General features: G+C 54.1%; 5 protein-coding genes across 5 annotated transcripts; 4 read left to right on the forward strand and 1 right to left on the reverse strand.

Moving 5' to 3' along the window:
* Positions 1–85: 85 nt before the first annotated feature.
* Z520_01230 (uncharacterized protein) lies at positions 86–3,041 on the forward strand (the record flags this gene model as incomplete). Its single annotated transcript, XM_016771748.1, has 2 exons — positions 86–296; positions 361–3,041. 2 exons carry the CDS (start codon positions 86–88, stop codon positions 3,039–3,041), a joined length of 2,892 nt encoding a protein of 963 aa, XP_016636887.1.
* A 568-nt stretch (positions 3,042–3,609) lies between these two features.
* Positions 3,610–5,022, forward strand: Z520_01231 (uncharacterized protein; the record flags this gene model as incomplete). Its single annotated transcript, XM_016771749.1, has 3 exons — positions 3,610–3,860; positions 3,961–4,070; positions 4,157–5,022. 3 exons carry the CDS (start codon positions 3,610–3,612, stop codon positions 5,020–5,022), a joined length of 1,227 nt encoding a protein of 408 aa, XP_016636888.1.
* A 2,072-nt stretch (positions 5,023–7,094) lies between these two features.
* Z520_01232 (uncharacterized protein) lies at positions 7,095–7,622 on the forward strand (the record flags this gene model as incomplete). The annotated part of the gene is made up of 1 exon (XM_016771750.1): positions 7,095–7,622. The coding sequence occupies one exon, from the start codon at positions 7,095–7,097 to the stop codon at positions 7,620–7,622; it is 528 nt and encodes a 175-aa protein (XP_016636889.1).
* A 1,835-nt stretch (positions 7,623–9,457) lies between these two features.
* On the forward strand, positions 9,458–12,145 carry Z520_01233 (uncharacterized protein; the record flags this gene model as incomplete). Its single annotated transcript, XM_016771751.1, has 5 exons — positions 9,458–10,404; positions 10,455–11,069; positions 11,134–11,515; positions 11,597–11,971; positions 12,050–12,145. 5 exons carry the CDS (start codon positions 9,458–9,460, stop codon positions 12,143–12,145), a joined length of 2,415 nt encoding a protein of 804 aa, XP_016636890.1.
* A 286-nt stretch (positions 12,146–12,431) lies between these two features.
* Positions 12,432–13,392, reverse strand: Z520_01234 (uncharacterized protein; the record flags this gene model as incomplete). The annotated part of the gene is made up of 3 exons (XM_016771752.1): positions 12,432–12,536; positions 12,619–12,873; positions 12,967–13,392. 3 exons carry the CDS (start codon positions 13,390–13,392, stop codon positions 12,432–12,434), a joined length of 786 nt encoding a protein of 261 aa, XP_016636891.1.
* Positions 13,393–13,817: the final 425 nt, after the last annotated feature.

Raw genomic sequence — 13,817 nt, forward strand, 5'->3', positions numbered from 1 at the left:
GCACACCCGCTACTCCTGTCGCGCTCGGACCTCTACCAGCGACGATCCGCGCAATCTTGGACCTGGGCACGCAATCATAGACAACATGTCCGAAAATAAGCGACCGCGCCTTGATTACCCTACCATCGCTCCCAGCATCAACGACCAGCCTGTGACCGATGCCCCTGCCTCGTCTGATCATAGACGGCGCTCGAGCTCAAGCAAGACCGAGGGTAAACGCCGGTTCGCGTGTACATACGCTGGCTGTGATCGAGATTATTCACGGGCAGAGCACCTTTATCGCCATCAACTCAACCGTACGATTTCTTCGCGTCTTGGTTCTGATTGTTGAGATCCCCCCGTCTGCTAACTTGAGCCTAGATAACCCGAAAGAGATCTACAAATGCGACTATCCCGGATGTCATCGGACTTTTGTACGCCAGGACCTCTGCATTCGCCACCGCGAAAGGCACGAGGTGAGGGGGCCGATGCCAAAAGCTCATGACCCTCACCGAGAGCCTCTGTCTCCGCGCTCCTCGTTCAGTGAAGAGCCAGCGATGAGCCCGACTTCTCCTCCTTTGAATATCTTTGCGACCCCGAAGCCGGGCCCAGAGAACCTCCAATCGCCGCCCCAGAAGCCGTCATCCTTCTCTGGCGAGCCAGCACTGAAGCCGACGGATCTGCAAGCCATCATTCAACAGAACGCTCCCGAAACCAACGGGACGAGCGACCAGGCGACCTCACAAGCCTTCCACTCGGCCGCGCCGCTGCGGCATGATCTCAACGCTATCCTTCATCATCCCGTACAGTCCAGGACCTTTTCTCAAACGGATCTGTCCTCGGATTCGTCCCTGACTGCCCGCGGACCGCAGGGTATGCCTGACAACGTGTTCGATAACCTCGATCCCTCTATCTTGAGCAAGACGCGGACACATTCAAGCAGCTCTAGAATTCCCACCACAACTGATCCACAGATGTCGGACCGGTCTTCGGCCACATATAACATGCCTACTTTAGGGGATCAGACGTTTAATGACTCACCCGTTTCCGTCCGAGATGAGTTTGCCGCTTGGCTCTTTGAAGATGCGGGCGGCTTCCATACTGCTCCGTTCTCAATGGGTGCGCAAGGGGGCATTGGGTTCGCCAACGGTGCCGAGATATTTGGCAGTGCGATGTATTCCAACTACTTTGCCGACCCTGCCCTGGACAATTCCTACCCTGGTCTCAGTCAACAGCGGCCAGTGGAAGCAACGAGCAAGGTACCCGAGTCCTCGGTTGATAGCAATATTCTTTCACATGCGAAGCGCGCGTCCTTGATCAGCTTGATGGAGCGCTTCCATGAAGGTGACAATCCGTTGGTCCGACAGCTCAGGGAAGAGATCTTCCAAGGCAACCCGGACGCGGAAGAGCATGTTCTCAGCATCCGATCTATGCAACACTACATCGGCTCTTACTGGTATCATTTCCACGCCCAAATGCCCATCCTACATCAGCCCACGTTTTCCGCCGACGACACCCACGAATATCTCCTCCTCGCGGTAATGGCTATCGGAGCCGCGTTTCTCAACAAAGCCCATGGACGAGCAGTGACGGACGCTGCCGCTCGGTTCGCCACCTTTATCGCTTGGCATTTGCGCTGGCAAGTTTTTATGCATAGTGATTTCCATCCTCCGGCAAAGTTGTGGATTTTTCAAACGCTCTTGTTGCTGGAGGTGTACGAGAAAATGAACGCGACGAGAATGCTGCATGAGCGAGCCCACATTCATTATGCCACCACCATAAACCTAATGCGACGAGGAACGGCTCTGATCGAGACGGCGAACCAGGATTCCTCTCGGGTGCCTTCTTCCCCAGAAGAATGGTGGGGTCGCTGGATCACAGCAGAAGCCACTCGTCGTGCAGCGTACGCCGCCTTTTACCTGGACGCACTTCACGCGGCCATGTTCGGTCACGCAGCGATGATGGTGGTCCATGAAATACGACTCCCTCTCCCGTGCGATGATGCCCTGTGGTCGGCCACTTCCGCCGCCGAAGTTGGACGAGTTGAAGCCAGTCTGCACGCCAACGGGATCAAACCTACCACGTTTTTGGACGGGTTGAAAAAGACTCTGACGGGCCGGAAAGTTCGGACGAACAACTTTGGCAGGATGATCCTTATGGCGGGTCTCCTGTCTGTTTCGTGGCACATGAACCAACGCGATCTCCAGGTGTCCAGCCTCGGGGTATCTCAGACCATGGGCGTGCCAGACGGCTGGAGGACGCCGCTGACGAAGGCTTTTGACTTCTGGAAGAAAGACTTCGATGAGAGCCTGGAACACATGCGGAGGGCCACACTCCCTTGGCAAAAGAATGACAGTGTGTCGGGTCAAGATGACATGGCACAGACGGCGGAGATACTCCACCACCTGAGTCATATGGCCATGCACACGGACGTCATGGACTGCCAGATATTTGCGGGCATCAAGCGACTCTTCGGCAGGGTGGTGACCAATGCTGATTACGAGAGGGTCAAATGCAAGCTCTTCGACTGGGCGAAGGGCCCGAGTGCAAGGGTTGCCGTCTACCATGCTTTGCAGCTGCTCAGGTCGGTGATTCTGCCGGGCAAAGGGGGTTCGAGAAAGCTGTACAACGCCCGCGACGACTATCTGATGATGAGACCGTGGATCCTGTACTTTGCCGCCCTCGTGGTCTGGTCATACGGGTTTGCTCTCGATGGAGTGCTGCGGCCCTTTCCCAGTCTTTTGCAACCCGACTCCTCGCCGGGCGCTGCTTCGGCCCGGTCCCACGGTTCCAACCAGTCCACGTTGCTGAATATGGCGCATGATGGCAGCGAGTTCCAGGTGGAAGCTGTGGTCAAGGACGCGCACGCTTTCCTGCAGACGGTCGGAGCGGTAAGATCACCGCAACAGCTCGAGTCGATCAAGGATGGTCGGAACAATGTCGTGGGTGTGTTGGCGATCTTGGAGACGGCCTTTCGCGATTCGAGATGGGAATTGTTGCACGAGGCGGCCGATCTTCTTCGCAACGCTATTGTCCTGCTTCGTGGTGCGAGTCGTCCATGATGCGCATGGAGAGAGAGGTGGGTAGGGATGAAGCGTTCAGGTAGATGTTTGCTTCCATTTTTGCCTTTTGTACAGAGTACCGTGTACTGTTCCATGAGCCAGCGTCCAGCCGATTAATGTGTCTTGGCCTCCCCTCGCATTCCTGCGAGATTGGATAGAGGCTGCCCTGCAATCTGACCTGGATCTGTGAGAAAGCGACTCGAGCTTGCGGGAGTGGATGTCTGGCTCCTATCTTACGAGTCGCCCATTCACTACATATTATACCCAGACACACAAACCCCACGCACACACTGCCATTGTCTGCCTGTGGGGGAGGGGGAAATCCTGCACCAATCCCGCCCACTAGGCTAGGAGGCGGGTGTTTGTTCGCCCTCGCTCCCGGGCGAAGTATCGCCGAGTAGCTGAGTTTTACCTTGAATAGCCTGACTAAAAATACGACAAAGTACATACCTTTTCTCTGGATATTCCAATCCGACTACCGATCACAAGGCTCTCTCCCTGAAGCCTCTTCTGTCGTGGTTGTCGCAGTCGTTGTCGTTATTCAAGCCAAGCACCACCCACCTCGAAGATGGCGTCTAGTCAGCTGAGGTCCCTCCAGGGTACCACCAACGGCAAGCAGTACCCAAAAGTGCCCGACATGCCCCTAGCCAAAATCAAGAGCGTCGAGTATTTCCGCGTCAAGCCCCGGTGGCTATTTGTCAAGATCTGCGACGACCAGGGGCTTTGTGGGTGGGGGGAGGCCACGCTTGAGGGCCATACCCGGGCCGTCGAGGGGGCGCTGGACGAGATTGTCGAGCGGATTGTCGGGTATGAGGCAGAGTAAGTAAGATGTACGATTTTTGCCCCCCCCCCCCCTGCAGGCATTCTGAGGGTGCTTTCCGTGGATGAAGAAGGTCGCTGAAAGGGTTGTACTCGGTAGTGACATCGAACACATCTGGCAGACGGTGTGGCGGCTGGGGTTTTACCGGGGAGGCCCCGTTTTCATGTCTGCGCTATCCGGCATCGATATTGCTCTGTGGGATCTGAAAGGTGAGAATAGGCCCCCGGGGAAGTCTGACAAGATTGATGAAGGCAGGGTAGCGTTGAGTCCTGGTCCTCTCTAACTGTGGCTCTAGGACGGAGACTGAACGTCCCGGTCTACCAGCTCCTGGGCGGCAAGGTGCGCAACAAGGTCCAAGTGTACGCGTGGATCGGCGGCGACAGCTTCCAGGACATTGAGGGTGCGGCCAAAGCCCGCATCGCCCAGGGTTTGAGGTGTATCAAGATGAACGCCACGGGTCCCGTCGACTGGCTTGATTCACCTGCGGTGCTGGACGCGACGATCGAACGGCTCAAGATCGTCAAGAACCTGGGCCTCGACGCTGGGCTGGACTTCCACGGCCGCCTGCACAAGCCCATGGCCAAGCAGCTGGCAAAAGCACTCGAGCCGTACCGCCCCTTGTTCATCGAGGAGCCGCTGCTGGTCGAGAATCCCGAGGCGTTGAAGCAGCTGTCCGACAGCACGACGATCCCGATCGCGTTCGGCGAGCGGCTGTACACGCGGTGGGACGTCAAGCGGTTTCTGGCCGACGCGACCGTCGACATCCTCCAACCGGACCTTGCGCACGCGGGCGGCATCTCCGAGGTGCGCCGCATCGCGTCCATGGCCGAGGCCTACGACGTGGCCATTGCGCCGCACTGCCCTCTGGGTCCCCTCGCCTTGGCCGCCAGCATGCAGGTCGCGCTTGCCACGCCCAACTTTGTCATCCAGGAGATGTCCTTGGGGATGCACTACAACGTCGAGGCCGGCGAGGAGGACCTCAACACTTACCTGGTCGACCCGTCCGTCTTTGCCATCAAGGACGGATACGTGGATGCCCTGAAGGGCCCGGGCCTGGGCGTCGAGATTGACGAGGCGGTCGTGCGCAGGATTGCTCAGGAGACGGGACATTGGCAGTGTAAGGAGTTTTATGGGCCGGATGGCTCGATAAGGGAGTGGTGATTACAGAGAGGTGGAAGATGAAGAAAGATATACATATGTATACATACTCTGCCCCCAACTGACCCTCTTTTCTTATCGCCAGACTGTGTGTCTGTTCGTCCATTGCGCGGCGAAAAGTGAAAGTGAAAGGAAATCAAAAAGCATGTTCTCTTGCGGAATGTACAGCCACGGCGTCTGAGCCATGGATCAGCCAAAGGAGTACAGTCACGCTGTCGGAGTGGTTTACGCTGTTCTACTTCTCCCCTCCACCCTTTCCGAGATGGTTCACCAGTATACTTGTGGGAGTAGTCCCACCTACTAGCCACCCACTGGTTTGTAGTGACCAGGATCCCCTCTCTGCATCTGCTATCTACTCCGACGGTATACAAATCCACGAAAGCTCAAAAGTTCATCACATGCATGTATCCCTCGCTCTCCTCGAGCGTTCGGTTCGCACGTTGAAAGAATAGTGGTGGTTAGTGTCGGCGTCCAACGCCGCACGACTCCGGCCGGTCGGTCCTTCGGGGGAACCTCTACCGACCGATGACTGATGGCGCCCTTGCACGTTGCAGAGGAGTGACGGGTCGACACTCACCCTGAAAGGTAATATGGGGGCCTCTTTTATTAATGCATCAAGTCGTTCCCTGTCTCGGCACCCCCGCGGGGTGGGTGATCTCTGTCTTGGGGGCACCGATCCTCGTCCCCCGTGGAGATTGGGTGTTTTAAAACCTTCGTGCTCAGTTCTGCCCTTTTTCCCTTGGCAGCGAACAAGCTCGGAGAAAATATCCGCGTCCAGTTACTTACTGGAGTACGCAGTGTATACTAAGGGGCGTGTTTGGCTGTCCCTTTTAGAGCCGCTTATGTCTGATGCGTCTTGGGAATTCGGCGAGAAGAACCCTTGATTCAGCAACTATACTGGCTGACAAGACCGGATCTGTTGGAGTCAAGCAGGCACCGACTATCAAATGCGCTTGTCCAAGGGGGTTTTTCTGAACGCAAAGTGCACAATATTTGCAGAGATGACCCAGCCAGCGGGCATGTGTAGAGAATGAGAAGAGATATGTCAGATGTGCTGGGTTTGGCTCTATCTGAGCCCAGGTCATGGCTGACGTGTCGCCTCGTATCCGAGATGCTGGTTGCTTTTCGCATGCCGCGCGTAGGTGCACACACGGCAGGGAATATGACGGCCTTTTCTTCGGACTATCGCACTTGAACTAATAGCGCGCTACTGCCCTGTTATACACGATGTATGAGGTAGTCGGAGGCGTGACCATAATCTGGGTTTTCAAACACCCCTACGCAATTTCAAGTTTTGCCATCTTCCTAGACCGAATTCCCAGTGTCCCGCTGCATCCGATCCCAGCTAGCTTCATTGCAGTCATAGATCTACAAGCACGAGGCAATGCTCGTAAGTCTTACCTGGGTAGGCAACCACACGACGCAGCCCCGTTACAGCCCTCACTTAACCCGACTGCAATTGGTCCCTGCGACACCCGTCAGTGTGGTCCGCCTCCGGTCCGCTCTAGCCGTTGTTCCAGTCTATCCAAGTCAACCTTTTGGTCCCAGGTGATGGAGGCCAACAGCAATAATGACGTCCGGATACGGTTGCTGAGCTTTTTCGCACGGATGCGCGGGACAAGCGGATATGCAGGGGTCGTGTAACCGGACATCACCTCCTAGGCTGTATGTTGGTGTTCTTTGAGTGGTTAGCAGGCTGTTCTTGGCCATTGTTTGGTCGTCGTTCATTCCGATCCAATGATTCTGCATCTTGCAAACAAGGAGCCCGACATCTCTGTATTTTTGAACCGCAAGACCTTCGATTACCGGAATTAGTGATGTGGTCATCATTTTATTGGGGAGTGGTCGGGACTGAGTGAGATCGGGTGCGAAGGAATTGAAACGAGTTCGAGGTAAGTAGGCCATGGAAATGAACACTTCCGTCCACATACCCACCATACCTGCCTCGTATATCAACACGCCCGGCCACTGCGCACTTCAGCAAGACACGCGTTCGGGAACCGTGGACACATCAGAGGGAACCGAGGAATAAGCTATAATCTAAGGCGACCGGAAAGTTCGCACATGTCTACAAAATGCCTATCCTAATCACCTATGCGACCTCCTACGGCTCAACAGGGGAAATAGCAGACCGCATAGCCTCACGACTGCATGTCCATGGCTTTGCTGTTCACTGTCGACCGGTCGACCACGTTTTTAGCGTCGAGAACTACAGCGCCATCATCCTGGGTAGTGCCATGCGCGGTACAAAGTGGCTTTTTGATGCACAAAAGTTTCTTGACGTCGAAGCCATGGGGCTGCAAATGAAGCCCACCTGGACATTCAGTGTTGGCATGACGCCTGCGGTTAAGGGTCCCAAGTGGGCCACAAATAAAGCTGTGAGCCGAGAGTCTCTGCTGATGGAACGTACGATATCGAGGAAGATGCCGAAAGTCAGAGGTCACCGTCTGTTCATCGGAAAGGATGCAGCTTCAAGAATCCCTGGGCCTATAAGGTCTTTATCGACCTGTGTCGGTGGACGGTCTAGAGACCATCGAGATTGGGATGAGGTTGACGCATGGGCGGATGCGATCGCGACCGAGTTGAAATTGGAAGGCATATAGAGGTTTTGCTGGCCCTGGCAGACTTTCTCCGCCCTGACACTGTTTTGCTGGAAGTATCACCACAACTGATAGGCTTTTGTGAATGAAAGCTGGTACAGTAAGTGCTGCTGTTCAACGGGCCACGTCATGCTGCAGTCAGGCTGGTTGCCCAGGCAAAACAGACACTGTGGAGCCAGGACGAACCAGCTCGCCAGGTAGATACCTAGGATATGTCCGTGTGAAGGTCCGTCCAAGCGAGCACGCTCTTCCTCCAGCAACCCGAAGTGATTGCAAGAGTGTTTGGTTACAGCCTCTCGCCAACGATCGCCTGCTCCAGCCATCACACTCGATGATAGCATCCGGAACCTCTTCTCAAATCCTCGCGACCCTGACGCAGATCTGGTTGCCGCAAAAAGCCACCATTCAACGCCGGCACCTTTAAAGTTTATATGCTGATCGCCGGACTGGGAATCGAGAATACCGTAGAAAACTGACCGTCGTAGATGCGGTAAACCTGCTCTTCCGTTGTCTCGTCTCGTCCATCTTCAGCAGACCCAACCTGCAAACGGTGATAGCGTCGTGGCGTCGTTTGTTAGTCCCTCCGAGATGACAAGTCGCAGCCACTCCAGGCAAAAGTCCACGTGTTGTTTACAGATTGCCCTGATCTCTTGGCACATACTTTAGAGCAATTTCAACCCAGAGACCAAAGTATCTTCAAGAGAACTCATCACAATATTGAACATCTTAACTGAGGCTGTGGCCGACGAAAACGCTGTCACTCTTTCCTACTCTCCCCAAAATCGGGTTGAAAATGTGTCGGTGAAATTACGTGGTCGGATAAATGATTGAAAACTCCACCTCTCAACATGTCGCATAGTATATCGTCGATCTTGGTTAATATCGTCTAATTTCAGATCCGCCGTCAAGACCACCCTGCTGCTTTTTAACCTCATGGCATCCACAGCTCGCCAGGAACATTTGGAATGGTGGCAAAAGTGTTTGCCACGCGCAACACGCTTGAGGATATCTGGGACGGGAGGGTGCCGTGTGGCCCACACGGTACGACGAGGTGGACCTGTTACACGTGCCGATATTTGTGGAAATGATGGAGAGGGTACTCCCAGCGGAGCATACGTGGGCGTCGACCAATATGCATAACCTTGTCTATACGCAGACAGACTTGGTATCACCAATAACGGAGCCCTACAGTTGATGGTCCCGGGAAAATAGTCACGTCCTAGTGGTGGCATCTGCTCCCGATGTTGAATGATCTTACCGGTGTCGAAAACAGCCGGATGCTGCCATTAATTACTCTATTGGGAATATTAGGCGGGGCGTGTCACTGCTGCACTACTGTCGCCACACCAACCGCGTCCCCAGCCAAGTAAGATCACTGCCCTTTCAGGGTATTCTTCAACCAACCTCCATCTCAAAGCCTCCCTACACCCCCTCCTCGCATTCTCGAAGAGTAACCATCGTAAGCCCCCCCGATACGTAGCACTCTGTGCCTGCCAGGCTGAGGCCGGCCCCTGCGTCCGTCAGCCGTTGTCAGGAGTGCCACAGTTTCCAAAGCACCGCTGCAGATTCTCCGTTGGCGTTGGATTTGGTGCTATTACAGGTCCCCACCTCAGGATCGGCACCCCAGCTTCCAACCTGGAGAGAAAGGCGGGCGTCGTCATTTTTGCATGACTTTTTGATGGCGATCTTGACCTCTGTCAAGCCGGCAAACCCATCCGAATCGGCGTCATAACCACAGCTTCGCGCAGCACGTTCGCTCGTTTCTGCCCCCATTCCTATCACGCCAAGTTCAGCCTTCCAAAAGTATTCGCAGTGCTTGTCAATCCAAAAGTATCAGCATGGGCGACTATGAAAATCTCCAGGGTGATCCTCCTAAAGATTCAACCGCATCGTCTAAGCCCAGTCAACGAAGAGTCTTCAGGCGCACCGCAAGAGCTTGCGACGAGTGTCGGGCGCGGAAAGTCAGGTGTTCAGGTCTTCAACCATGTGAACCTTGCCATGAATTCAGCCGACGTATGTACTTCGAGTCCTGGGAACTGTTAACCTCCCCTAAAATGAACGATGCGCTGAGATTGACAGGATGCATTTATTCTCTTAACCCGAGGCGGAGCACAGATCCACGCCAAAAATCAAGGCTGCTGGAGTTGCAGCTTGGGAGGTTCCGCAAGCTCCTGACCAAGATTCAAATGGAAAACAGGCCAATGTCACATGAGGAAGCTTGCGCAGCCCTGGAGACGCTAGACAATTCGTTGGTGGGCGAAAGCCAAGATCAAAGCGATGAGCACGCCGACGGCACCAAGCTCGATAGCATGATGGATAGCCACGGCCGTGTTGCACTCGACAACCCCTGGGCATCAAGGTTTTATGGTGCCCCATCAGGCCTTGCTTTCTTACAGAAAACGGAAGAGTTCTTCAGTCCACAACGAAGCGAGCTGACTGACGATTTGAACTCGACGAAATCAGTCATATCGCAACTATTTGACGCTCCCCTACCAAATACCGTTTCAGAAGACGGGGACCACGTCACTGCAGCCCAGCTACCCCACAGAGACACTGTATCAGCAATGCTCATTACCATATTCAGGTCTACCTATCCCGTCTTTCCTATCTTGCATGAACCCACATTCAACCACAGTGTCGACCAGCTTTACTCTAAAAACCCCATCGAATATGATGAATCTGACCGTGCTTTTTTGCCCCTGTTCCACATTGTTCTGGCTCTGGGCTATCTGTTCAGTCAGAATTCCCACCAGAACCATGGTTGCCGCAAGGCTATCGCTGAAACGTAAATATTACCCTCTCGCTCTCTTACGGCCTGGTCTAACTCGGGAGAAGTTTTAAGCATTATCATACCGCAAAAAGGCTACTTGATATCTGCGACTGTCGAGGCATTCGATCATTGCAAGTCTTGCTTTGTATTACGCTCTTCCTCGTCTCAATCGCTAGACTGGCTTCGGCCCATGCATATCTAGCTTTAGCCTGTTCCTCTGCTCTACGACTGGGGCTACATTATCGATCGACAAGTGACACGACTTTCTCCAAGGACGATCAGGATACGAGGCGAAGGTTATTTTGGACAGTGATCAAGCTTGACATGTATCTCAGCGCAGTGCTCGGCTTGCCAACATTTATCGACCTCAGCCAGGTCGACCATGTTATTGATTTGACGTTGGAAGAAGCCATCCAAGAGTCGACGCTGGGCTTTCCAGGCAGGGAGGCCATTTCACTGGCCATCTCTGCGAAACACCTCGAGGTCATGCGAATTGTCACCAAGGCCATCAGAACGCTTTATCCCATGCCCACCTCGCAGGACGGCATCTCCAAGCCTGCTGGGAACATCTCAATCAGTCTTCCGCGACTGAGGCAGGTCGAGGACGAATTCGCCGCATGGAGCAAGAGTGCTTCTGATCTTCTCAAACGAGCCGACAGCGACGCGAGCGAATTTTGCAGGTAAGTGACTACCACAATGGCTTGCATTCTTGAAATTCTGGAATCCTGGGCTTATTCATCAAAGCTTGAGGTACGAACTTGAAATGGCATTCTACTTTGCACGGATCGTTTTGTACCGACCGTTCCTGCATTACCTTGCGAGGATGTCTGACGGAGGCTCGGTAACCCAAGAACAATCCCGCAGAGCTCTCGTGTGTATCCGCTATGCTTCTATGGCCATCGACCAGTCACAGGCCATGTGGGACCGAGACCTACTTCATCCGGCGTCCTGGACTTCGATCTACACGATATTTCTCTCCGTGGTCTGTCTGATGTTCCTGATCGCCACCCAAAAAGGGACAAAGAACCCCATCGAAGCGTGGCGCAATGCAGATCGCGGGATCCGGCTCCTGGCTTCAACTTCATGCCTTGAGCAAGGATCCATCCAATGCCTCGGGGTTTTAAAAGTAAGTACACCCTTTTCTCACCCGAGCGCGCGGCGCTGTTATCAGTGAATAGGAATACTCACCTGTTGTCCCCCTCTGCAGCAACTCGTTAGACGGCTTTCCCACACGGTCGAATTCGACATTGCTAGCATTGAGCTCGAGTCACCACGTACGTGCGGGAATGATCCGCTTATCGGCACGTTGAGCTCAAATCAACCTGGCGACGCCTCTGCGGCGCAGACTCACGGCACAAAGGACGAGGACTTCGCAGTCTCCCAAGACCCAACCGGGCTGTACGGAGCGCAGCAGCCATGGCAAATCACCGGATCTCAATTGCACATGCAAGAGTGGCCCCATCTCGACTCCTCCGACATTGACGAAGACTTTTCCTGGCCAACCTTTTTATATCAGAATCCGGACCCTTCCACCTTTGGTAGTCTGTCCGGGGACCTCTTTCTGCAGCAGCAGACATCTCTGGTACGTATTAACACACTCCGCCACACTTGGTCTCAACTTTCTAACGTTTGCGGCGCTTTTTTGGGGGGGAAACAAAAGACCTTGGAAAATGAAGTCGTCGATGTGCCTGCGCTCCAGCTGTTTTCTTGGCCCTGCGATGGGTTTGCGGACATGCTGAACTTGCCGCACGGTTGAGAGCAGATCTTTATCCTCTAGTAACAAGTAAGAGAAGAGGGAAGTTAATGGATAGAACAATAGATATTGAAAAGAGGCTTGAAAGATTCATAAGTAAATAATAGTGCTACGAACGCGGCCTTCTAAAGGGGGGCCACGGTGACGGGCCTGCTTCCCGGGAAATTCAGAGGCGTAATTCTCATATTGATGTACCACCGAATTCGTTGATTCAAGCTCGAGATCGTCCAAGGCCTTATGCATGAGATCAGGCGATTGACTCTGAGATGTATGGAAGAAGAAATATGCCTCAGAGCTTCTTGCCGCCAACGAACCAGTCTCCCCCGAGACCAAAGCCCCGGTCCCATCCCTTTGCCGTCTTCCTCTCATCCCGGATGCGCCAGAATAGCGACCCCTGGGGCCAAAAAAACGAAGTCAGGGACACTGCCTGCAGCCAAGAATAAAATGGGAGGGGAAAGAGAAAAAGTGGTGCTTACGTCGTACAACTGGCGAAGATCCTCCTTGTAGAGCTTCCCGTCCTTCTGCAAGAGAAGCCATGTGGTGCCCCATTCGAAGAAATTCGCGCCCCACCCGTATGGATCGGCCGCGCATCGGTGGCCCTTGATCATGCTGGCCAGTTCGCTCAATCGCAAGGCGCCGTCGCCGTCCTTGTCCCATTTCGAGAACAGGTTCTCGAAGAGTTGCGGGATGAAGCGTCCTTCGGTGTCGTAGACGCCGCTGTCGGAGCCATGCTGCGGGGAAGATTTCATCATGTCAGCGTTTGCGAAGAACAATGGAGCGACCCAAACCAAGTCAGTGCAGCAGCAGCAGCAGTAGCACCTTACCTTGGCTTTGTGTATACTGTCGACGTATACCCTGAAGAACGGATCCGGGAGGTACGAATGAGCAAGCCGCGTCGGGTAGGAGAAGCTCAGGTTGATGATGAGAACCGCCAGGATACAGAAGATGACGTTGAAGCCCAGCTCCCGGAACCCGACGTACGTGTCCCACGGGTAGATGCAGCCGTCTCCGTCCCGGTCCCAGAACAGAACGTGCTGCTGGAGGACAGTGTAGTCTTTGTACTTGGCGGCATGTTCTTTCGAACCGTGAGGGACTTCCGTCGTGACTGCTAGGTTCGCACGTGCGACGCCAGGTCGGTCGATGTAATCGTATAAATCGGTTGCGGGGACGCGGGTTTGCGAAACAGGACAGCCTTTGACGCAGAGGGCGAAGTCCACGCCGTTGGCATGGCCGTTTGCTTTCGATGCCATTTTTCTTTTTCCTCGATAGAGAGAGAGAGAGATCAGTCTGTGTACTTACTACCTTTGGGGGAGAACATTCTGGCGCTCCAGGGCACGCTGGCCATGTAGCAGCTTTTAAATAACCACTTTTTTCCCCCCATGTTGAAGAGCTCCTCCCACGCTGCATGCAGTCTCGACTTTCAGCACTAAAACGGAATTCTCCGTTGTACCCGACGAGCCGGTATTGAGGCAATGGAAGACATTTTTCGGAGCATGTGAAAGTAACACAAGCGAAATGATCTCCAGGACGTCAAAAATACGTTTCGTTATATTTTCGAGCTTGGGATGTGCGCTCAGTGACCTGCTATAGGATTGGCCTGGGCAAGCTCAGTGGAGAGCTTACAACCAACCTCGCATCCTCCCCGGGGCTGTTTCTTGCAATGGTCCGGTAAAAG

This window comes from Fonsecaea multimorphosa (genome assembly GCF_000836435.1).
Source record: "Fonsecaea multimorphosa CBS 102226 unplaced genomic scaffold supercont1.2, whole genome shotgun sequence".
NCBI lineage: Eukaryota > Fungi > Ascomycota > Eurotiomycetes > Chaetothyriales > Herpotrichiellaceae > Fonsecaea > Fonsecaea multimorphosa.